This window comes from Miniopterus natalensis, chromosome 6 (genome assembly GCF_054644295.1).
Source record: "Miniopterus natalensis isolate mMinNat1 chromosome 6, mMinNat1.hap1, whole genome shotgun sequence".
NCBI lineage: Eukaryota > Metazoa > Chordata > Mammalia > Chiroptera > Miniopteridae > Miniopterus > Miniopterus natalensis.
The window spans coordinates 82,983,604-83,008,665 of record NC_142086.1 but is presented as its reverse complement, the minus strand read 5'-3'; the positions used below and the strand labels follow the sequence as shown (position 1 = coordinate 83,008,665).

Below are 25,062 nucleotides of genomic sequence, written 5' to 3'. Positions count from 1 at the left end.
GGTCTGTGTCGTGTCTTGTTGAGTGTCAGCCCCTCAGCCGCCTGGTGTCCAGCCTGTGACTGTAACCTGCAGTTCCTTCATCACTGATGAGATGCACTGCCTTCTGACATATTCGCCAGCCATTTGGGATGTGTGTGGTCAAGGCTTTGCCCACTTCTCTATGGGCAGTCAGTAAGTATTTTCTGGATAGGAGCCCTAAGTGATTAAGTGAAATGCAAATATCTTCGCCCACTCTGTGCGCCCCTTTTCTCTCTCCTAATGGTGTCTGTTGACAAACAGACCTTAATTGTAATGTGGTCCATTATATCATTCTTTTTGGAACCATTGAGCTTGTCATGTCTAAGCCACATGTCCTTGTCCCCACTTCATGTAGGTAGTATCCTATGTGTCTCCTCGTGTTGAGCCACAGTCCACCTGGAATTTATTTGGGGGTGGAATCAATAGGCAGGGTTTCTTTCTGTACCTGCCGACCCTGCTGACTAGTGCCACTGATTGGAAAGACTGACTTCTGCCTCCTTGTGCTGTGTGTGCCTGTCTCTCTCTTGTGGTCCATCATTTAGTTTGTCTGTTCCTGTACCCTGGTCACACGGACTGAACTGCCCCCGCTTTCTGGTAAATAGGTCTTCTCACTTGGTTCTTTTTCTTAGGAATGTCTTGGCCACACTTAGCCTGATGAATTTTTCATGTGTATTTTAAAATCAGATTGTTTGTTGGAGTGAATCTACAGATCAATTTAGGGAGATTTAATATCTTAAATTATTGAGTGTTCTAGCCCATGAACATGGTGCATTTCTTTCATTCTCAGCCCTTCTTTAATTTCTCCTAATAGTGTTTTATAGATTTCTACATAGAGGTTTTACATACCTTTTCTGAGAGTTATCCCAACTCTGATTTTTTTTAGGTTCTTGTAAATTGAAAAATTTTACAAAATTATATTTTCTAGCTTTGTGGGTATAGAGATGTATAATTCTAGTCACCATATTAAATCCATCCCTTCTAATAATTATTTATAGATTTTTCTGGATCTTATGTGCCCAGTCTTGCCATCTGTGCCTGTCATTGCTGTCCTGTCTCTGTGTCATGGGGGCGCTCACCTGTAGAGGGCCTGCGGGGCCCTGAAATTCAGGAAGTGCAGACCTACAGTCGAATGTGTGTCCCCACATGGGAGGACACAAGAGGTGGGTTTGGGGCATCTGTTCCTGGGCAGCCCCCTTCCCTGTTGTGCTGATGTCTGGCCCATGGTGACATCTGGGTGGATACCCAGACAGGCTCCTTCGTCATTGGCTCAGGTCCTGGCCCTGTACTGCCATGGGCTTGTTCAGCACAGTTCTGTCCCTGCTGTTGCTCTCATTGCCAGTGTCTATCGGATTGCATTGGGCCCAGACACAGGACATCAGAAAGCTCAGGTTGTTCATTAACTGGGGCCTGCAGAGTGCCAAGTTGGGCAGGCCCCGCGTATCTGCCATTCTCTCTGACTCTCTTGCTGCCACTTGCCCACACCCAGCTTCTCCCAGTGGTCTCAGATGTCTGCCAGCAATGGCCTGGGCAATGTGTTTGGTCCAGGGCGAGGGCAGGAGGGAAGGGTGTGCAGCTCAATGGAAGCATGAGGACCGTTCCCTAGCCTTTCCCCCTCAGTGTCTTGTTGACCCTGACACTATAAGCAGCTCTTTTTTCCTTCCTTCCAGAAGAGGGACTTTTGAACCCTCAACCTATCTGGAACACATGTCTGAGGGCTGAAAGAGGGATGGTGGATTTTCGATCTTTGCAATTGCCAGCAGCTCCAGCCTGCAATCTGATGTTTCCACCAAACTGAGAGCCACTTGAGGGTGATAGCTGTCCTCCTTTGTCTTTGCCTGGTGCTAGGCTCCTGGTAAGAACTGAACGTTTAGTTGAATGCCCCTGCCATAGCTGGCCTCCCACTATGGCCAGAGGGTCTGTGGGAAGATAGTGTGTGCAGACAGACGGAGCGCCTCCTGTGTGCGGGTACTAGGCACAGGAGCTCATCGCAGCAGGGGCAGGCGGAGATGGCAGAGCCAGGCCAGACCCAGGTCTCAGGGAGGCCTACTTTGTCTCCACAGCAGACCTTCTTCACCTTATTCAACCACATGTTATTCACCTTAAACATGTGGTTGAAGCACTTGAAATATCTGTTAGAGATACTCTGAGGTGGGTCACACCCTAGACCCGGGCACTTTCTCAGAGCCAGGACTGGGGAAAGCCCACACCTTGCCTGAAAGAGAAAAGCTCCACGCTGCTGCCGACATGAGGCCAGCATGCTGGGGCCTCTGAGCAGGGAGGGAAGCGGGGCAGGCCGCTGGCTCCCCAGCCCCATCATGTTTATCTGTGTGGACACAAGTGACAAGCCAGCAGGCTGTGCAGAATGCTCGCTGAAGTCAGGTTGGATAAGCCCTAACCATCTTTCCAGTGCTAACTGGGACTGGCAAGAGCATTACAGGACAGAGCTCCCCGCCCTTCCATGGCCCCAAGGACACAATCTGCACTGTGAGTCTCTCAAGGAGCAGAAAGCAGCTAATAAGCTCTGTCGGTTTCTGCTGTACGGCTCCTGCAGCCTGATGGGGCACTGAGCTGTTAAACACAATAAATCAAGTGTGTGCTTGTCCCCCGAGGTTCTGATCATAGCCACCTCCCCCTGACAGCTGAGGCCCAGGTATAGCCCCAGACAAAGCACAGCTGATAGGGGCCCCAACTGGCACTCACTGCAGCCATGCGGGCCTTGGTATTGGTCTGCCAGCAGGACTTCTGTTCCCTTCTCTGGGCAAGAAATCTCATGTTGGAGAGAACAGGCTAGTGCATTTGCCAGGAGTGTAATGCTGTTGTAAATCCCAGATAGCTGTAAACTGCTTCTACTTCAATATCCAAACCTATTTACTGTACCACCCCACCCTGGAAAAAGCCTTACAACTTGCAAGTTACATACCACTTTCAACCACGAGACTCTTTCAAGTCTGAAACAAATATCTTCATTGGTTTTTATATTTGACTAGCATGAAAATAGGGTTTACCTGTCTGGTGGTCAGGAGCCTGAGCTCTGGCACCAGCTGGTTATTATTCAGTTCGCAACCCCACTTTATCTCATATGTAAACAGAGATGGCCCTGTCCCTCCTGCCTTAGGACAAAGGGGTTTGCCTATATAACAGCACCCAGGACACATGCACCATTTACTGCTCCCGCTGCTGTTACAGCTATACGTCTTATTATGACAATATTTATTTTACTAGAATTATGTTGATTTGAATATTCTTTTAAAAAAGAATGATTGGAAAATTTGTTTTATCAGAATTTCACTAAGTAGTACTGGTTATAAACAGATTTTGCCAATTTAATCATTGTAAAAGATCAAGTGCGGTTTTGGTTCTGGTCAAAATGGAGTAAGCTACACCTATAAACTAACATCTTAGTTAATGGTGAAAGAATAATGCTTTCCTCCTAAAATCATTAACAAGACAAGGGTGTCTGCTTTCATCATTCCTATTAAACAGTGTGCTACAAGTTCTAGCCAGTTCGATATGACAAGGAAAGGAAATAAAAGCCATACAGATTTGGAAGGAGGAAATTAGGCTGTCTGTATTTGCAGATGACGTGACCCCCTGCATTGAAAATCCCATTAAGGCCACAAAAACCTCCTAGAACTAATAAGCAAGTTCACTTGCTTAAGAATGAGAGGTCAACATACAAAGATCAATAATATTCTATATGCAATCAGTGAACAATCAGAAACCAGAATTCAAAACACACCACCATTTATGGGAATTCCAAAAGTTATATATATACTTGCTATACATCTACAAAATATGCACAGAATTTGTATGCTGAAAACTACAAAACACTGATGAGATAAATCCAAGAAGACATCAATAAAAGACATCCTGTGTTCATAGATTGGGCCACTAAACATAGTAAAGATGCTAATGCTTCCCAAATATATCTATAAGTTTAATGCAATTCCTATCAAAATCCCAGCAGGGGTGGTTGTAGATATAAACAATATGACTTTAAAATGTACATGAAAACACAAAGGAACTAGTTAATCCAAGTGAATTTTGAGAAGAATAAAGTTGTAGTAATTTTAAGGTACTCTGAAACTACAGTAATAGAGACATTGTATATTGGTGCACAGATAAGTACATACATATGGTATCCGTGGGGTGCCCTCTGTGTCCTCACCTGTTACCGGTGGAAGTGGAGTTCTTGGGGTTCCACAAGGAAAATAATTTCCTGAGATCCCCCCACAGGAGGATGAGGTATCATGGAAAGCTTTATTGATAATGTAAAATTAAGGGAGTTCCACTCCAAGGTCCCATCTCCCTCCATCTTGCCACGGAAAAAGTCCAGTCTTATTTTGGCAGTGCCAGGCTTAAGGCCACTGCCCTGAGTTTCTGCACCATATTAAAGCACAGTCCAGTCCCTAATCTGGCTGGGTTAGCTTGTCTTCCCAGCTGCAGTCCATTGCATGTGGGGTCTGCATGGCACTGCTGGCCACAGGGCAGGGGAGTGCGGGTCACTGAAGAAGAGAGTGCAAGGGAGCAGGAGCGAAGCAAGAGCATCAGAGAGAGAATTCTTTGGGGATTATAACTGGGAGCTTTACCAAGTAAACCTTCAGGATTTTGCATGCTTGCATTGGCTCCACCCTCCTGGCCAATGATATTTGTTTCCCAGGCCAGACTGGCAGACAAGCACCTTCCCTATGTCACCCCAACTTTAATGTGCATGCTCCTATCTCCCCCTTTGTGAACCCTTCCCCCAGTGATTTGCAGGGAATGGACCTGTGGTTCCCTGGGGACTATGAAGTTGTAGCTTCCTAGTGAAGCTGCCCAGATGACCATGCTTATAATGTCTGACCTCTCCTTTACTCTTTTCCTATTATTAACATTAATAACTAGATAATTACGATGATAACACATAGATGAAACAGAACAGAGCCCAGGATTTACCCACACAAGTATGGACAACTGATTTTTGACAGAGGTAATAAAACAATTTAGTGCAGAAAGGACAGTCTTTTCAAGAATTGATTTTGAAATAATTGGATATCTATATAAAAAAATAAAACTAACCAAAAAACCTACAAACCTTGACTTAAACTTTGTACATTGAACAAAAACTAACTCAAAATGGATCAATATCTAAATGTAAAATGTAAAACAATAGAAAATGTAGGAAAAAGAGTTAGGACAATCTATAAAAGATAAGAGTTTAAACAAAAGCCATAAAAGATAAAATTGAGAAATTGCACTTGGTCCACAAAAACATTTGATCAGTGTAAGACCCTGTTAAGATCTGAAAAGACAAACTGGAGACTCAGAGAAAGTCTTTGTAAATAACACATCCAACAAGGGCTGTACCCCCAGTATGTAGAGAGCTCTTTAAACTCCACAGTAAGAAAACAAATAGTCCAGTTAGAAAATGGACAGAAGACTGGGGCAGACACTTCCCCAAACAGGACGGGTGGGTGGGAAATGGCACATAAATAGGTGTTCGGCATCCTTCACTATTAGGAGAAAACAAACTAAGCCACAGCCAGATCTCACTGCCATCTATTAACATGGCTACAGTGGAAACACTGTCAGTCCCAAGTGCCGGCGTAGATGCAGTGCCACTGGGTTTATCTTGGTGGGAATGGAAAATGGTGTGGCTGCTCAGGTACACAGTTTGGCAGTTTTCTATAAAGTTAAACATACACTTAACATACAATTCAGTGATCACAGTCCTGGGTATTTATCACAAAAATGAAAACTTAACGTTTATACAAAGGTGTGCACACTGTTGTTTTTAGCTGCTTTATTTGTAAACAACAAAAACTGGAATCTACCCACATGTCCTTCCTGGTAACTGGACACACAGCCTGTAGTGCACCCTATAGTGGAATGCTCCTGGGCAACAAGTCTCTGTTATGTCCAACAACTTGGCAGCTCTAGAGAGCATTATTATGTAGAGAGCAAACAGGCCATTTTCATATCCTTAATTCAGTTTATGTAAAGTTCTGGAAATGATGAAGTATAGGGATGCAGAACAGATCAGTGGTTGCCTGGGATCCGGGTTGGAGGGAGTGAGTGCCTATAAAGGTATAGTATACAGGAGTCTCTTTTGCTGATCCTGCTTGTGTAGGTGGTTAGACAAATCTATATATAAGATACAACTTCACAGACCTATACATGACAAACAAATAAACAAAGGGGTGTGTAAAAACTGGGGCAGTTTAATGGGGTCTTACCCATGCCTGGCACTGGTTTTGATAATGTCCTGCAGTTATGTCAAGTGGAAGCTGGTAAGGAAGGGTAAGAAGCTCTGTATGACTTCTGCAACTACTCAGGGATCTAAAATTATTTCAAAATTGTGTACACACACCTATATACATACATTAGAGTTGATAAGTATTAAATCTGCAAATATAAAAAAGTAAATTGTGTAAAGAGACCATTTAAAAGTGAGAGATAATCAGAGTGGATAAAAAAAAAAGATCAATCTCTGTGCAGTCAACAAGACACCAATGTGAAATACAGTGCTGTTGGTGGGTTAAAAGTTAGAGAACAGAGAAAGATGTCATGTGAACACTAGTCAAAAGAAAGCTGGAGTGGCTACATGAGTGTCATGAATATCAGGCTTCAAGACAAGGAAAATGACCAGAGATAAGGAAGGACATTGCAGGAATATGAAACGATCAGTTCAAGAAGATACATTAGTCCCAAATGTACATATATGTCAAATAACAGCCTCAAAATACATGAAACAAAAACTGATAGAATGGAAAGAAGAAAAGGACAAGTCACAATTATAGTTGAAAGTTTCAACTCTGCTCTCTCGGTAACTGATGAACCAGGAGACGGAAGGTCAGGACAGAGCACAGCCCACCAGCTAGATCTCACACCAGCAGCAGAAAGGCGCGCGTGGTCTGTGTACACGCAGGAAATTCACCAAAGTGGGCCATATTCTGTGCAAAAGAATGACAACCTAATAGGTTTAAAATGATTGAAATAATAAAAAGTGTATTTCCTGTCCAGTGTGCAATTAAGCCAGAAATCAATAACCAAAGATAACTAGAAAATTTCCAGATACCTGACAATTAAAACACACACCTCTAAATCATGTGCTGGTCAAAGATGCAGTATCAAAGGAAATGAGGAAATACTTTGAACTCATATACATAAATTTGTAAGGTACAAGTAAACCAGTGCCTTTAGTGAGATTTATAGCATGAAATACTAACATGAGCAAAGGCTTCCAAACTATCTAAGTTGCCACCATAGGAAAGGAAAGGAAAGGAAAGGAAAGGAAAGGAAAGGAAAGGAAAGGAAAGGAAAGGAAAGGAAAGGAAAGGAAAGGGGAAGGGGAAGGGGAAGGGGAAGGGGAAGGGGAAGGGGAAGGGGAAGGGGAAAGGGAAAGGGAAAGGGAAGGAAAGAAGGAGGAAATAATGGGGAAAAAAACCAGAAACCAGTGAAACTGACAACAGAACTATAAGCCTTTCAAATTGAACCAGCTCAAATACAGACAGACAAAAGCAGTCCTTTATTTCAAGAATTTAGAGGGTGCGGTGGTCCTTTTTTTGTTTTCTGGGGCGCGATTCCTTCTTTATTTCTTGATATTTTTCTGCACCCTTTTATTGGCCTTAACAAGACCTGTGCCTTTATGCGTGTTTCCTCTGCCCTCTGCTGGGAATTGGTGGGTTTGCAAATCAGACTGCGCCCGGGTGAAGGGGAAGGTCATCTAGCTTGAATGTGGGAACAGCTCCCCTTTTCCCTGGGAAAGCCCAGGGGTCCCGCTCTGCCTGGCCAGCTGGGTGGTCTGCCGCCTGCAGCTGAGTGTGCCCCCAGGTAGCCCCTTCCACCCTAGCACACAGAAGCCTCCAGCAAACCCTCCGTGACCAAGTGAATAAATAAGGAGATGAGAGGACAGGGAGAAATGGAAATGTGATCTTGGCCGTTTCATGAGTATCTGAGTTTAAAAATCGCTAAGCTCTGATTCAGAATGGCCTGCGAGGCCATGGGAATGGAGCTGGGCTAGGTGCTCATTATATGTATTCACGCAATCTTTAAATCTGTACTGAGTTTGCTCCTGCCCTCCTGTGACCCCAGAATGGTGTTAGGAACTGGGGGTTCAATGTTGAATAAAGGAGATAAACGTGTCCTTTGCCCACAGTGCAGTAGGGCTGTGGGGGAGGCCAGGGCCCAGGAGAGATGGGCCGCTGGCATTTAGGGAGTGCAGGTAGAGGCCTGGCAGGGAGTGCCCTCAGCAGAAGGCCCCAGGCAGCAGACAGGAGAACTCAGCCTGTCACAGGAAGGGAGGCCAGTGGGGCTGGGTGGGGGTTCAGCAGAGGGGGTTGGCACCTATAGGCCTGGGGGCAGCACTCTTGGTGGGAAGGAACCTCCATTGAATTACATAGGCACTTGGAAGATACCCAAGGGTGTCAGCAAGGGGAGGACGGCCTGATTTGAAATTCTGGAAGGTCACTGGTGATGTAAGGCAAGATGTGCCTCCTCCATGTGGTCCAAAGCAAGAGCTGATGGCCACAGTGTGACTTGACTGTAGGGAAGCCACGTCCTCTGAGCACTGCGACAAGAAGGGTCAGGCAGTAGGCCTGCGCTCCCCTGCCTGCCCTGGAGGGAATGGGTGCAGAGTCTCAGCGCCTCCCTGAGGCAAGCAGGGCCCACCCTGTAAGGGCTGGCTCAGCTCGGCACAGGAAGGGCTGGGAGTTCTTTTTCTTTTTGTTTGTGATGTTTGGAGGCACCATCACATTGCCACCACAAACTGGGGCTGGGTGACACAGGCTAGAGCAACCCTCACGGTCATGGGTACCCTTTGTGTGTACCCAAACATTCCGTCTACACCCAGAATGGCTGATGGCACAGGATGTCCTCTCACCACCAATACAGACAAGACACAGGTCATTCCATCGCCACTGGGTCCCCATGCTGCCCTTTCACAGCCGCAAGCGTTTTGTGCCTGTCCACACCTCCTCCTCAGCCCCTGGCAACCACTAATCTGCTCTCCATTACTATAATTTTCTCATTTGAAGAAGTTTATATAAATGGAATTATACAGTGTATAACCTTTGGGGATTGACTTTTTCTCTTGGCCTAATTCTCTGGAGATTCACTCCAGTTGTTGAGTGCAAAAATAATTTGTTCCATTTTATGGCTGAGTGGTGTTCCATTGTGAAAACTATCCCCCCTCCTCCACCCTGGGCCATATGGTCACAAGTCTCCCTGTCCCTCCACGTCTCACCCCATCACTTCCCGCAGTCTGCAGCCCCCCTCCGCCAGCTCACTGCCCCTTCCCAATTTTTTTCTCAAGGAGAAAAGCAGTTCTGGAAAGTAGGGCTAATAGTGCTTCTCAGAGCTTCCCCCAGGAGCCCTCACAGTCCCAAGTGCTGCTTCCTGAGGACACATCCTGGCCTGTGACTAACTCCCAGAGGGCTTCACATTGGGGAGGGGGGGTCTCCCATGTTAGTCCTTTGGGTCACCAGGTGAGCACTGAGCCACCAAGTGAGGAGGAGGGCTCTGTGGGCCCTCCTCCTGTTCTGGCTCCTATTTCTCCCGTCACTGTTACCATAATGACTTCTTGACAGTTCGTCTAGTTTATCTATCCTTGTAGTATAGCACACTGCCTGCAGCTTAGTAATTGCCAAGGAAATACTTGTTGAATTAACAGTTACTAATTACCAATTACCTATGAGGCAGATTTCAATCTGTTTCTTGCACTTATGTGGAGGAAGGAGCTGGGTGAAAGCAGCCAGTGCAGGCTCAGGCCCTGTTTTTTGACGCCCGTCTCCTGTGCCTCATCCGGACTGGCTGTGCCACACTGGAGTGGGCTGTGTCACAGTGGGCTGCTGTGCCATATCCAGGTGGGCTAAACCATGTTAGGGCAGGCTGTGCCACATTAGGGGGGCTGTGTAGCTCCACCAAGCTTCCCAGGAGGGGCCAAGCATTCTCAGGTGTCTTCCCCTTATAAATGCCTGCTCAGCAGCAGAATTTTCCTGTGCAGTGACTTTGGCATCACATGCACCCTCCCACCACCTCCTAAATGCAGTTTCAGCCCTGTCACGGAGCCACCCATTGAAGCTGACTTTTTAAATCCAAATGAGTGTTTTACACATGTGGAAAGACTCTATACAGGGGATGATTATAAAGTTTGCATGTCAAATCGCCCTTATGTGCTTGCTTCCTGAATGTACCTTCCTGGGACTGCTTCATCTCTGGAGACAGTGGTGTTGGGGTAGGGGGAGGTGGAATATCGAAAGGAAAGCTCCGAGGGGCTATGGGGCCAGCTCCCCAGAGCTGTCAGGAACAGCTAGTGCCCTTTGTTTGGTTTCCTTTGACTGGAGAAGAATCATTAAGTCACATAAAGCCTGAGGTATCTTATCTTTTGTAAGGCCTTCTTCCCCACCTCTCTCCCGATGCCTTGTTTGCAAAGACATGGCCCAGATAAGAGCATGAGGATCTGAGTGCCTGGCTCTCTACAGACCTAGTTCAGAGGGTTCCTCCAGCCACATACTGGCTTTCAGAAGAGCCAAGGACCAGAAAATGTGGTCATTATTGCAGACAGACTCGGCACTCCCAGCAGGCAGTGTGGAGATGTGGGCGTGCCATCTGCTCACCCCAGTGTCACGTCAACTCCTCCCTTCATTTCCCAGTGCTCCACAGCCATCTTTTCCCTCTCTCCTTTCAGACACTACTCTTGGAAAGGATTTACGGTGGTGTTGAGACCTAGCTCTCCCTTTAACTCACTTTGTGATTTTAAACAGGCCACACCTTAGTCTCCCCACACATGCTTGTGGCAGTACTTTGAAATAGCTACAAATATTTGTTGCTTTAAGTCCTCCTTGGCCTTGGGGCACAGGTGTGGGAAGAACATTTAAGTACATCGAGGTTTTTTCTAGACACAGGATTACAATCTCACAAAACCTGCCTCTATCCCTCCTAATTCTCTCCAACCTGGCATCAGAGGGCAAGTCTTTGAAAATCAGGAGGAACCCTTAAAGGTAAATGTAGCACCTGAAGGCTGTTGCTGCCCTACTGACTTTTTTGGGTGACCGTGACCACAGGAGTCCACCTGCTGCTTCCCCTTGATTCCCCCACTTGCTCCTGTGCGTTCCTAGGCAGCGGCAGCCCCTGAGGTGGGAGCAAGGCCTGGGCACTCTCGGGGTTGCCTGAAATGAGCAGGTGTCCTGGGGCCTGGCAGTACAGCCAGAGGATGGCTGCACGCCTACCGAGAGGCCCACGGTCCCGGGGAAGCCACCTGCCCCATGCTACTCGCTGGCTGGCTCTGCTCTCCAGTTGGAACAAGGTAGGCTCGTCAGGGTCAAGGATACTGAGTCACAGGCGACCCTAACCACTGCTGTGGACTGCTCCTTGTTCCCACAAGTCTGCAGAGAGCCCTGTGACACTCACTCTTGGCATGTGATGAAGTAAGGTGCTGGTCTCTGCAGCAGCTCACTGGCCTGTGTGACTGATGGCAGTCGACAGCCTGGAGCTTGCAGCACCCCTGGCACTCACTGACCCACTTTCTCTACCACGGGCTGGAAACATTTACGTAACAGATGGCTGCAGGGCCCCGCTGTCCCCCTGACACAGGAGGAGGTGTTTCTAATTAAAAAGGAGGCTGGCGCCCCTGCCTGGCACCCCTGCCTGGCACCATGAGATTCAGTTTAGGGTGCTGGGAACTCAGCCTTCCACATACTGGAGTGAGAAGGGCTTGGTGCAGGGCGCCTCTGCAGGAAGGAGTGCTTTTTTCTGATGCCACACCAGTCACTAGAGGAGAGCCTCCTCTCCTTTCCGGGGTCTTTCCTCTCGAGTGTCCACATGCACTGCCCCCCTCACTGGGTGGCAGAAACGCTCTCTATCGGTGCTCCTCCATATGCAGCCAGCAGCCACACGAGGCTGTTTCCTTAACACTTAAATGTGGCTAGTGAATTTTTTATGTTAACTGTAAATAGCCACATGTAGCTAGTGGCTAGTGTACTGAACAGTGAGGACAGAGGACATTCGTATGGAAGGATGATTTTTTAAATTCTCTTGCTGTGTATTATACATTCATGTTAAAATCCTTGCTATTTGAATGTTCTAATTATGAATAATTAGAACTAGTAGTTAGAGTGTGTTGAAGTTGCCTGTAAATATATTTTCAATGTGAATGCTTATTAATGCAGAACTGGAATTAGTAACTGTCGTTTTGCCCATGCCCGGGATGCCCTTTGCAGGTGTCCCCTATATATCACATAGGTGATGGGATGTACTTTAATTCTGTGCTTTTTTTGTGTGTTTTCCTTTTAGCATATTTTTAACAGAAGTATTTTGATGAGGAAAAAATCATTTTTTTGCCTGATAAAAACCTGTACGTTGAAAGGAAAAGCTTGCTTTTTTAACCTGTAGTCTCTCCTGTGTGTGGACAGAGCCTCTCATCTTTACAGGTTACATCATAGGGCCAATGTCCAGACAGCCTGGGGGTGCATGGGGACATGCAGGTTTCACAGGACTTTTTTTCCTGAAGGATTTAGGCAGCCACACAGGCAATGTGATGTCATTAGTAAAGGGACTAAACGTGGGTTAGTATATGAGGATCTCGCAGAGCAAGCCCTCGGTCCCTCTCATGGCTTCCAAAGCCGGGTCCTTCATTGTTCTGGCACAATTTCAGGTATGCACCGGGGCAGGTGGTAGCTCCTGGAGGCCTGTCGTGCTGTCCTGCAGGGTTGGCCCAGGGCCCCTCCCCAGGGCTTACTGGGTGACCCTGCTTCCCCTCCGGTGCCTAAAAGAGCTGTTCCTTTGTTACAGAGGCGGAAACTGAGGTCGGAGGGCTAGATGACCTGCACTTGTCATGCAGTTCCTGGGCAGTGGGGCCGGATCTGTCCCTGGAGGGCTTTCCTGAGGCCCCTTTTCCCCCACTGCCCTGTACCCCATGCCCAGCAGGTCATTCCACCAATGCCCCAGGAAGCCTTTCCCTGAGCCTCCACCTCTCACCAGCAGCCTCCTACTCCTCCAGATGCCAGGCCATCCCCAGTGTGTTGGCCGTTGATGTTCTCAGTTAGCAGCAGCTGTGCCTTCTCTTTCCAGGTGACACCATCTGGGCCCCATCTGTCCTTCCTCACTGCACCCTTGGCACCTTAAGCCACCACCCCCAGCTGCATTTTTGGAGAAAGATGGAGTCCAAGGTCTCAGAAGGTGGCCTGAACGTGACCCTGACAATCCGCCTGCTGATGCATGGAAAGGTACAGAAGCACAAGCCTTGCCTTTGTCACTCTCCTCAGAAGGAATCAGACCAGCTGGGAGGAAGGGAGGTCCCACCCATGGCTGGAGCCTTTGTTTTGTGTCATGCTTTTTTAAATTCTAAGCAATCTCAGACTTACAGAGCAGGAGAAGTCCAGCCTAAAGTACACTTCTCCTGGAACCAGTCAAAACTAATAAGCTGCCGAGCTGCTGCTTTATCACCAAGTACCTTCGTGTGTATTTTCTACTTGCACAGGCATTCTCATCACCACCTGCACCAAGTCAGGACAGTGATGCTGATCTGTCCTGGCACCTGACCACAGACTCCACTCACGGTCCTAGTCATCCCAGCACTGCTCTTCCTAACAGGGCGCCCCAAGGTGGCCTCCCACTCCATGTCCTTTTCATGTCTCCAGCATCTTTCAACCTGGAGGACGTGCCCTGGTCTTTCTTGGCCTTTCCCCTTTGAACGTTTCTGTCCAGTTCTTTTGTAGAATGTTCCTCATGTTGGCTTTTTCTGATGTTTCCTCACTGTTGGCAGGAAAGTCACAGAAGCTTTCCTTTCAGGTGGCCCAGACTTCAGGGTGTCCCATTACCAATCACCTAGTTAGAGAGACCTGCCAGGTGTCTCCACCTAGAGCTGCTTTTCTCCCACTGTTACGTAGACACTATGTAGATACCTCCCTGGTCAGCAGGCTTTCTGTGTACTCATTCGTCCACTTGTTCATGTCTGCCTGGACTCGGTGGTGGTTTTATTCGATTATTCCCCATTCTGTCATTACCCATTTTGATGCTCATATTGTTCATGACTTGGCCAGTGGGAGCCCCTCCAGGCTGGCTTTTATGTCCCTTTGATGTGGCCCATCATTTTTACAGCACTGCCTGGCTTCTGGCTCAAAACGTTGCTTATTACTCATCTTGTGCTTTCCCTGCTGAAGTCCTGGAATCAGCCATTTCTCCAAAGAAGCCTAACTTGTTTGAGGGGAGGATTGTGGTTGAGGCCCAGATCGGGGCATGTGGGGTGATCACCACCCTTGGTCTGTTATGAGTTCATGACAGAGCTGGGAAACGTACATGTGTGCCTATTATGAATATTGTGTGTGCATGTACTTGTGTGAATATTGTATTATCACACACACAAGCATACACATACACTTGCATATTTATTTACATATTGAGCTCTCTAGATTGGGCCCCAGCAGTTCACACCCCCAATGGCACAGAGTCCATCCTAGCTCCTCCACTGTCCCATGTTTGTGCCATGAGAAGCCTGACTCTCAGGATGTGCGTGGCCTTCTGCCAGGGGGCTGGCAAAAGCTCTGCCGTATGCCTGTGGCTCTGCCCACCCTAGATTTCCAGATGGAATGTTCATACTGAGAGCATCCCTTTCTGTGATGGAGAGATGATCACCAGCCTTTCCTTCCCTTGGCTGGCAGTGGCATTTGGTCAAGGCTGTGGAAGCTGGGTGTACACCATGGCAAGCAGTCTTTGGGGTCAGTTATATGGCATCTACCTCTAGCTACAGCCGTCACAACAAGCACCAAACCCTGCCCATGGGAGGTGAGGTCCCTGACCAACCACCAGAGGGGTCACTCCTTTGTGCCCAGTTGCCCTTCGCTGCCCTAGTCCCCACTGCACACGCCCTCCCCATGGCCTAGTGGAAATGTCATAATTGCTGAGGACTTTGTTGTGATGAGCACAGTGAGTTTTATTTGGAAAGATGTTGTTCTTTGCAGCTGGGAGTGGGCTGGCCCTGCCTTCATGAGATGGACGGTAGCACCATGTGGGTCTGTCCCAGGCAGGGAGGTGCTGTGATGAGCAGGCCTGGCCGGGACCATGTGTCCAAACGGTCATGGGCTCCAGGCTTTAGAACGGTGGTGGTGAGTTCAAGGTACCTTTTTAGAAGGTTAAGTACTTTTCTTGACATCACAGAATCGAGGGAGGTTTTGTTTTTCGCCTATTTCTTGCAGGGTTTCCTTTCGTCCTTAAGTGTGCCTCCCGACTTGTTTAGCTGGAAAGCCGCTGGCCATTCTCCTCTGCTCCGCTCTGTCAGTCAGAAGCAGGGCCAGGGGCAGCAGTGGCCGGATGGGCACAGAGGGACCCTCCAGACATAGAGCCTGCAGGCCCTCTCATGACTGTCTAAATGTCCCTTCCTCACTCATAACAGTGTCTGTCACAGGGGCTTCTTTTCTCCTTCTGCTGTGTAACATCAGCTTTCTATGATTTTTCCTACAGGAAGTTGGAAGCATCATCGGGAAGGTAATTATTAAGCAAACTCTCTGCCTCTATTGGGGTTTCTGTGCTGGGGTGGGGGGAGGATGCCCACAGGGCGACAGCTTCTCCATGCAGTAAGGATCCCAGGGGAATCCCAAGACTCTCACTCTCAAGCCAACACTATGAGGCTGGTCTGAGGGCATCCTGTTCCCTGGTTCCCAGCTGGTCACTCAGCAGCACCACCTCCCACCACCCTGGTGGCCAGACCTTCCTCCTAGGCATGAGAGCCCAGTAAGAATTTCTTTACTTCCATTCCTTAGGGTGGTCACCTACCTCTGTGAGTGTTAGTGAGTCTCTTTGCATTTTCATTCCAAAATAGAAGAAACATTCCTGGGGAAAAGTCACAACTGATTTGGACCCCGTGCCTATAGGAGAGATCAGGGTTGAGGCACCGCCCTCCTGTTGGTCCCATTTTGACCACCTCAGGGTCCCTGGTATCCCATGTGGTCCCTGTGCAGTGGGGGCACCTTCAGTGCTCAAAGTCCAGCTCTTTCCACATGTGCCTCAGGGGATCTCCCCATCCCCACCCCCGTGGTCCTGGTCCTGCTTTGCCTGTGATGAAGACGGGGACAGCTGTGACCTGGGCGTATTCCCTTCTCTACTTCATGGAGCAGGTGCCCTGGCCAAGTGTGGTGCCCAGTCAGGTCCCTAGGTCCCAGCCCATCTGCCTTCGTAGCCTCGTGCCCCTGGGTGAGCACCTGGGTTTCCTCCTCTGTGGGCTCACCCGCTGGGTGTGCTGAGGGCTCAGTGAGGCACGGTGTGTGTCAGGCTCTGGACAGCACCTGGTAGGGAGCCCTGCTTCTGAGGAGCTGCTGCTTGCTCCCCCTGGGGCACATGGGGGTGCAGGGGGCTTCTGACACCCCATGTTGCTGCAACAAACCCTCTGCTTGCCTGCAGTGGACCCCTGAGTGATTCTTCTCCCTACTGTCTAAATCTTTATTCCAGAAAGGAGAAACTGTGAAAAAGATGCGTGAAGAGGTGAGTCTGCGTGCATCAGCTGCGTTCTGTCTCCGATGGGCAGGAGGGCCGCTGCAGTCACTACACTGGAGGAGGGGCCCTCAGCAGCACGGAGGCCCCTTCCCCTCAACACCCACACCCCAGCACTTCCCTCAGGATCTGTCATGGGCAAAGTGCATCCTTACTTGCCACTTGGGTCCTTTCTCTAATTAAAATCTCACCATAGAGGGCAGTACTAGAGAGAATTTTACTGTTTAGTGCCCATCAGGGGCCCACTGGGTATGTTTGCATCAGTTGTTGGGGGAGGAGCCAACCCTTTACTTGCCCTGCAGTTTTAATCCAGTTTCTGGGGTTTGCTCAACTCCCTTTTAGAGTGGTGCTCGGATCAATATCTCAGAGGGAAACTGCCCAGAAAGAATTGTGACCATCACGGGCCCTACTGATGCCATCTTCAAGGCCTTTGCTATGATCGCCTACAAGTTTGAGGAGGTAAGATGCACTTGTCCAAGATAAACAGTGGACAGGGATGGACCCAGCAGGTTCTTGGACACCTCTTCCCCTGTGTCTGGACAAGGTCACGGCCCAGCCAACTCGGGACACCCTCTCTCAGCTACTGTCCCCTCCTCTGCTTCCCAGGACTCTCCCTGCTCTGGTCCACCTGGTAGTGGGCAGTGTCTTCCTCGTCAGGTCAGCAGGTATGCATGCCCATTTCACTGACGTGTCCTCAGGCCCTGGCCAGCACGTCCAGGCCTCATCCCTCTATAGCCACTGGCCGACTCCAGGTAGGGTAGCTTGGCCTTGATGTGGACAGATAAAGGGACACAGATGAAGGAGTGAATCCCCTATGGGTACACGTGAATGCCTATGCTCTTGTGTCAGTGAGTCACATCTTAAAGTTTTTATGGGTTTTTAATTATTTGAAATTGCCAAAAATTATTTAGAGATACATTTCATGTTTTTTATTCAGAGGTTGATCAAGCTGGAGAATACATTTTTCTGTCAAAAATGTGTCATCCTGTCTGTCCAAATGCCCCCATGCTCTGCCAGGCCCTAAAGACAAATGTCAGGCCCTGAGTCCAGGTGTCCTCTGATCTGTGCCCTGCGCCATCCATAGCAGCACCATGGCTGTTCTGACACATCTCTGTGGGCCCCTCTGTCCATCCCACCACTCTCTCCTTGTCCTTCTGAGCCTGACTTGGCCTTTAAACCTCTATAACCAGCCCAGCCTGGCTGCTGTACCCTCTCTCTGCTCACAGCCATTTTCCAGGGGGTGTGTTCCTCCATCTAGGAGCGCATGCATTTCTACACTGACCTTCTTCCCTGGGAACTGGGAGCTTCCCAGGGATGGGCTCTTGCCACTGGTCTCTGTGGCCTGTGCCCCCTACCCCCTGGCTCATCAAGGGCTTGGAGCAGAGCCTCCCATCCACACTCTCAGTGTTCACACATGGGCTGTCAGCCAACATGCACACCTTCCTCCATCCCCAGGACATCATCAACTCCATGAGCAACAGCCCTGCCACCAGCAAGCCCCCAGTGACGCTGAGGTTGGTGGTCCCCGCCAGCCAGTGTGGCTCCCTGATTGGCAAAGGCGGCTCCAAGATCAAGGAGATCAGGGAGGTAACAGGACCCTTCCCAGCCTGGTGGGTGCTGAGCCACTGGGTGGGTAAGAAGGCATGTGCAGAAGCGTCAGGCACTGCAAGGAGGGCGTGTTCCCCGACTGGGGATAGGCAGGGACCTCCTGGGACAGAGCAGATTGTAGCATCCTGCCTCAGTCATGTGGCTCTGGGGCACAGAGGCTCTGCACAAGGGCCTTGTGGTCTCTGCCCCCAGTTTCCTGGAAGAATAGGAAACAGCCCTGTTGAGATAGAGTTGGCAGGAGCTGCGGACTCTCTAGTCGCATGTTCATGCATTTCAAGGAAAGCCTGATCCTTCCTTCCCAGAAGGAGGGCGGCCATCCAGTCTTCATTCCTTTAAGGAAAGAGACCACAAAGTTTAAGCCCATCTGGAATCCATCTTTCTCTGTGACCTAAAACTCCACAGAGGAGATAGAATTCCACATATTTGAAAAAAAAGGACTCCCTTTCTGTCTTCGTCTCCTGCAAATACCTATCTACCAGTTAAAATGCCTCCTAGGCAACGGTGCTCACTCTACACCAGCTCGGTGCTGGATAGCAGCGGGCTGAGACAGAGGAGAAGTGCCCACGGGGCTCCCCAAGGGAATATGCAGAGGGCTGGCTGCCCAGACCGGCCCACATGGAGGGGGCAGCATGGGGGTAATGTCGGGTGGCTGCCTCCTCCTCTCTCTGCCATGCCCCTTCCAACATCTAGTTTCTCCAGTCCACAGGTGCCCAGGTCCAGGTGGCCGGCGACATGCTGCCCAACTCCACGGAGCGGGCAGTGACCATCTCAGGGACTCCTGACGCCATCATCCAGTGTGTCAAGCAGATCTGTGTGGTCATGCTGGAGGTACAGTCTCTGCATCCATGCTTGTGGCCGGCCTGTCCTCAGTCCAGGCTGGCTATGGCTTCTTAGTATCGGTGGCAGCAAAGGCTTTGGTGCCTCAGGGTCCCTGAGGACTCTTGAGGTCAGGGCTGTGTGGGGACCAGGTGTCAGAAATGTGATCCAGGTCCCTGATCCAGGCCCAAGGCCATCTGAGTGGAAGCCATGCTGGGTGCCGTGAATGGGACAGCACTGGTGCTTGAGCCCTGTAAGGCTGGTCCATCATCTTCATTGGGATATCAGGGGAGAGAACACAGGGGGAGGCATGTGCCCTCCCTTTATTTCTGGAACTGGAAAAGTTATTAGTTCATGATGTGAGGTTCCTTTAGTAAAGGGTTGGGCCTTAAAAATGGTGCAAGTCTGCAGTGGAGACAGGTCTCCTCTGGAAATGATTTTGCGCTGGAGAGGAGTCTGGTTCTGCGCTAGAGAGGGGTCTGGGTCTGCGCTGGAGTGGGTTCTGGGCCTGCACTGGAGAAGGGTCTGGGTCTGTGCTGGAGAGGGGTCTGCACTGGAGGAGGCACTGTGCTGGAGATGGGAACTGGAGGTGGAAAGGCTGCTTGCTATGGACAAGACTCCTCCTGCTGGACCAGCTGAAGGCATCTGAGCCCCACCAAGGTACAAAGGGCAGGACTTAGGAAAAGCACATAAAGTGCCCAAATTGTAAAGACAGAGAAGTAAACAATAAGATTAAAAGCCGAAGGAGAAGCAAAGAAGGTGCAACTGAGCAAGACAAAGCTTTCTTGAGGTTTTGAGGGGAAAACCCTGAGATTTAAATTTCAACCAACATCCAAAATGCAACAGAGTCATTGAAACAATCAGTAGTGAGTCATTGAAACAATCAATAGTTAAGCTAAAATGAAGTAATCCTGCCTCAAATGAAAGGTTCCAACAGTTGTGCTGGTGCCAGGCTGCCTGGCCCCTCCTCCTCCCCCATGCTCACGGTCCCTGGCTTTGAGGATCTGCTCGAGTACCCACCACAACAATCTCCCGAGGGAACTGAAGCCTCCCTGGCAGCTGTGGGCTTATCTCTCTTTTGTACTTGACTTGGTGTTAAAACCCATGACCAACTCTTTTAAAAAATTTGTATAGTTTTTATTTTCTTGAAGTATATTTTGTGAAGTCAAAAATATTTTTCTAAATGTTGTTCTGATGTTTTCCCAATGGGTGCTAGCGGTATTCCCTTTATTCCCCGGCTGCTGGAACACTGGAGGGGCCACAAGGGCAGTGACAACAGGCCTGGGGCTCTTGAGTGCTGGTGGTTGCTCCTCTGTTAAGCAGCAGTGGGCACCTCAGGGTGGCAGAGTGATATGAACAGTTCCAGTATTGGCACAGCCGCCCACATTCCCGATCCAAGGGTCAGAACAGAACTCGTGGTCCCCTCAGAACTCTTCCCAAGTGGCATTGCTTCTGCCACATTCGTGGTCAGGCAGCCCTCAATAGCAGCTTTAACCTTCGTTGACTATGGGGCTCTAGCACCCCCCAGGCCATGCCTGGAACTGCCCTGTCTCCTTCCTGATGGCTGGAGGCTTATGTAGACGGTGAATGGTGAAGTACACATGACAAATATGAATTATGAACATTGAGCTGAGGTAACGCCTTGTTCTTGTTGGTGACATGAATGAAGCTCTCGGAGGTCAGAAGCAGCCATCCTACCTCGGGAGGAAGATTCCTTGCACCTGGAAAGAGTTGGGTCCATTTGTAAGTGAAGAGTAACTGGACAAATAGAGCAGAAGGCCAGAGGATCCCAGGTGTGGCTATGGGGTGGACCTCACACCCTTGAAATTACCACCAAGACCCTGGGTGAGGGTGAGCTGGGTGGGGTCCAGCGGAGAACCACGCACAGCTGCACCGTTCCCAGGGAGGAGCTGGACGGGGAGCTGTACTCAGACGGCCTCTCCTCCATCAGAGGAAGTTGGGAATCAGGAATCCCAAGCCAGAATCAGCAAGATGGCCTGGAAGAGCTCACAGTACTGGGACTGCAGATGCTGCCATTGGTGGGGTCAGAGGGCACCATGGAGCAGGGGTGATGGGCTGAGTGATGGCATGAATAGCTCGATGCCCAGCTCAGGGATGGGTGCAGCAGCCGGCCTAAGTCTTCTGCTTGAAGCAGTGAAACAGTCACTCATTCAGTCTTGGTTTAGTCACGATTTTTCCACAGTGAGCCCTCAGTCTTGTCTGAGACCACAGTAAACCCCGATTTGTACAAAGACATTTCAGGAGGTGTTCAGTCATAACTGCAGAAACACCCCAGACACCAGCGGGGGTCACTCACAGGCGCTCTCAGCACCCCTTCCACTTCATGGCGAGGTCAGACAGCACAACCAGGGTCACACAGTACAACTAAAGTCAAACAGCACAGCCAAGGTCACAGCATGACCAAGGTCACACAACCTGTTCAAGGTATGATGGGGCCTGGGCCGCACAGTTGAAGCTACTGCCCATTCTGCTGTATCCACAGGGCTGTGCGTCTTGGGTGGGGGCACTCTGATGTCACCCAGCTGTCCAGGTTGTGGGCTGGGCCTGTATGGGCGTGGCCTCCGGAACTCCCAGCAAGGACAGGCTTCCCTCGCCCCCCTTCCTCTGCCTCTGGCTTGTGGTGCCACTGACTCAGGAACCCCCAACTTTATCACTTGTCCTGGCCTGTGGCCTCTGCAGCCAGGGAAGACTACCCACCAGAGGGACAAGGAGGGCCTGATTGCCTCTGACCAGGGTGTTAGGTTGACCTTATTGAAGTCTGGGGCAGACTTCTGGAACTTGAGAAGGTCAGTCACCAGAAGATAAGAATCCTATATTTTTGGACACAAAATAATCAAAGGAAATTATAGCAAACCTCATCATGACTGTGGAATATTTCATTTGGACTCTAAGCTTTTTTTAAAAAAAATGGCTTCTTTTATAAATAGTGAAACTGTTTGTTTCTAACTTTGCTGTGATGATGTCAGCTGGACATCACCACAGGCCAAGCAAGGCCCCTGGGGCACTGGGCCTGGAGTGCCCATGGTGGAGCCACACACAGCCCAGCTTCTTCCAGAGGATCCAAGAGGAAGGGAGAGTTTTTCTCTCAGGACAGCCCCAGGCTAACACACATGTGGAGCAACAGTGCCCAGGCCTGGAGGCAGCCATCTGGCCACCTGTGCAGCATGGGGGTCCCACGGGCAAGGACAGGGTCACGTCTTTCCTTCTTGCCTTGTTCACAGACCCACACTCCTCAGCGTCCTGCTGGGGTGATTGGCACCACGTGGGGCGATTAGGGCAGTGGTTAGGAGGAGGGAGGTGACCTGGAGGAAACCGGGGTGAGGGCATGGTTTTGGGCAGGTGCCCTCCCCCCCGGGGCATCCCCACCCTCCGGCACTGGGGGACCGGGGCAGGTTGAAGTACAGTGGCGGGCGGGCGCAGGAAGGAAGCCTCCCCACCCTCATGACTGTCATGCTACAGACTGTCTAACGTTCTCTCTTCCTCTCCTGTCCCTTTTCCTAGTCCCCACCGAAAGGTGCCACCATTCCCTACCGCCCAAAGCCCGCCTCCACCCCTGTCATTTTTGCAGGTGGTCAGGTAAGAGCCGACCCGCTCGCGGCCTCCACTGCCAACCTCAGCCTTTTACTGCAGCCCCCGCCGCTGCCCGTTAGTGCACTCAGGTTTTCTCCCTTCTCACGTGCACGTCTCCCGCCCCTCGAGCCCTGGACGCAGAGCTCTCCTGCCCGCTGCCAGGCACCAGCAGTGGGCAGCAGGGTAGACATGGGTTGCCTTGTGTAAAAGGCTGCGTTGGGGGGTGTCCAGCAGACAGAAAGGGCCAAGGCAGATGCCCTGTGGAGTCAGCCCCAGAAACATCTCCCCGACCTGGCACGGGAGGACCCTGGTTCCATGCTCACACCAGTTCTGCCTGGCTGCGCCTGCTCAAATCTAGTTCTCAGGTGTTTTTAAGACGTTTAGACAGGAGGGCCAGGAGCATTGCAGGTGACTTTTATGACTTCTGGTTTAAACAACCAGGACGGAAAGAGCTAGGGTCCCATTTTCCCCTGAAACACATGTTCCCAACTTCCCAGAGATGCGTTCCTAGGAGCACATGAAGGAAGAGATGCCCGGCTGGACAGGAGCCTTGCCATTCACAGCAGGCGGGAGTGTCCGTCCGCTTCACACACCTGTTGTTTTGCTGGAGCCACTGTCCTCCTTGCTCTCCTTCCAGGAAGGGACCTAGAAGGCCAGGGTCACAGAGAAATTTTATGCAAGACCAGCAGTTAACTTAGTAGGACCTAGAGAGAGCTGAGGAGGAGCTGTGCCCAGAGGTGCCTGAGCAGGAGCTCGGTTTGCCCCACTCACCTCAGGGTCGCTCAGCTGCAGTAAATGGATGGACTTTGTAAACCCCCAGCCAGTGGTGCCTGGAGGAGCTCTGCGTCCAGATGGCAGTGATGTGTGTCTTTGTTCAAGGGAGAGTTAAGATAGACTTACCATGGGGGATCTAGGTCAGGGGGGAATAGCCATGACTTTTTACTTTATCATTAAAAAAGAAAGGAAAGAGGCAAATAACAAATTTCTCCATGTTTTTCTTTACTATGTAAAGGAATCTTATCTGATCGTAGGTGAAGGACAGGGCCTGTGTTTCTACATCTTGAACAGCATTTGAGGGATGTAGTGGCTCCCACTTGTTCCCCCAGCTTCCCATCCAGATGCTGCAGGCCCCACAGATGTCTGTACTTGGGACATCTCTCCCTTCCCCAGCCCAACTCAGGCAGTCTCCCAATTTCCCTGACCTCTGCCTGAGTCAGACAAAGGACCTTCACACTCGTGTATCCTCCTACAACAGCCCCAGATTGGAAAGGGAGGCCCAGAGGCCGGGATCCGAGGACCCGTGGCTGTGCCCCTCTCCCCACCAACCTCGGGGATGGGGGTGGGAGGGGAGTCACAGCAGACCTTGTTCAGAAGTCTGTTTTCTTTCCCCCCACAGTTGTGGTTGGCTAGCAGGTTAGTTACTTGTGTGGTCTTGACCCTAAGGTGGGAAAAAACCCACAATCGTACCACTCGGTGAAGTGTGTTCAGAAGGGAGGCACATTAATATTAACACAAACAGGGGTCCAGGAAGCCCTGTGGTCAGCACCCCGCCATCCATCTCATCTTCTGATCTGTAAAGCAAGGACAGTAGGCCCACCTCTCAGTCACCGTCATTATCGGCACCTGTCCTGAGGCTATCGCCAGGCTGTTAACATCTTAACCCTGTGCCTGTGCCATTGGGACAGTCTCGTCTAGCCAGTGGCTAGTCCTGGTCCTCTGTGGGGAGACATAGTCACATGAGAGTCACCACTACACTGCAGGTAACGAGGCAGAGGAACCACAGTACAGACACGGAAATGAGGATATAAATGAGACCTAAGGCAGCGAGGTGTCCCCTCCAAATTCAGACTACACACTGCCCACGTAGGACACCTACAGATCTGGACTTCAGAGACGTGTGGCCTGAGAATCTCACACCGACTTAAGCCTGTGGTCGGGACACACCCCTGGAGATCTTGGGGACAGAGGAGGTTTACAGCTTGTCTGGCAGGCACCCCGCTACAGAGAAGCTGTTCCCACTTTTCCAACTGGTAACAGATGATACAGGCTTCATCTCGGCTGAACACTTGATCTGTCTGTCTGCCTCTGCTCTACCTCTCCAGAGGGGACGGTCATGCGCACACTCAGTTTAAACAGAACTGAAGACCACAGCCACCTAAGTGAAGGGAAGATGAGTCAGAAACTTAAGATGTGAGGCAAAGACTTGCCCTGTCAGGGTGCATATATATTTCCACTCAGACGTGCAGGGCTGTGGTGCAGCAAGCCAGGCCTGTCACCCTGCCTGGCTCTGTGGGGGCAGTATGTGTCCCAGGTCAGTGTATGTTTGGTGACATATTGGACCATGGCCTGGTGGCACCTCTCAAAACCCTGAAAGTGAGGTGTAGACACAGCTCCTGCGGACTCATAACACAAGCACCGGCAGCACCACACTGCCTTTTCCCCAAGACACTTGCTCTATCTGATAAGATTCCTTTACTTCCCATGAAGTGCCAGACTGGGGCCTCTCCTCCTGTGGTCCCTGTCCAATGGCTGGCTGGTCTTTAACTCCCAAGCAGAGCTGTTTATGAT

At 50.1% G+C, this 25,062-nt stretch overlaps 1 protein-coding gene across 1 annotated transcript in view; it reads left to right on the top strand.

The window, feature by feature from the left end:
• The window catches only part of PCBP3 (poly(rC) binding protein 3), a 130,025-nt gene that overhangs the window by 82,345 nt on the left and 22,618 nt on the right, over positions 1-25,062 (top strand). Inside the window, exons 3-9 of the mRNA XM_016211878.2 lie at positions 13,066-13,220; positions 15,454-15,477; positions 16,438-16,470; positions 16,822-16,938; positions 17,935-18,066; positions 18,787-18,915; positions 22,426-22,500. Of these exons, the coding sequence (XP_016067364.1) occupies positions 13,066-13,220; positions 15,454-15,477; positions 16,438-16,470; positions 16,822-16,938; positions 17,935-18,066; positions 18,787-18,915; positions 22,426-22,500 (665 nt within the window). The remainder of the gene's footprint in view (positions 1-13,065; positions 13,221-15,453; positions 15,478-16,437; positions 16,471-16,821; positions 16,939-17,934; positions 18,067-18,786; positions 18,916-22,425; positions 22,501-25,062) is intronic.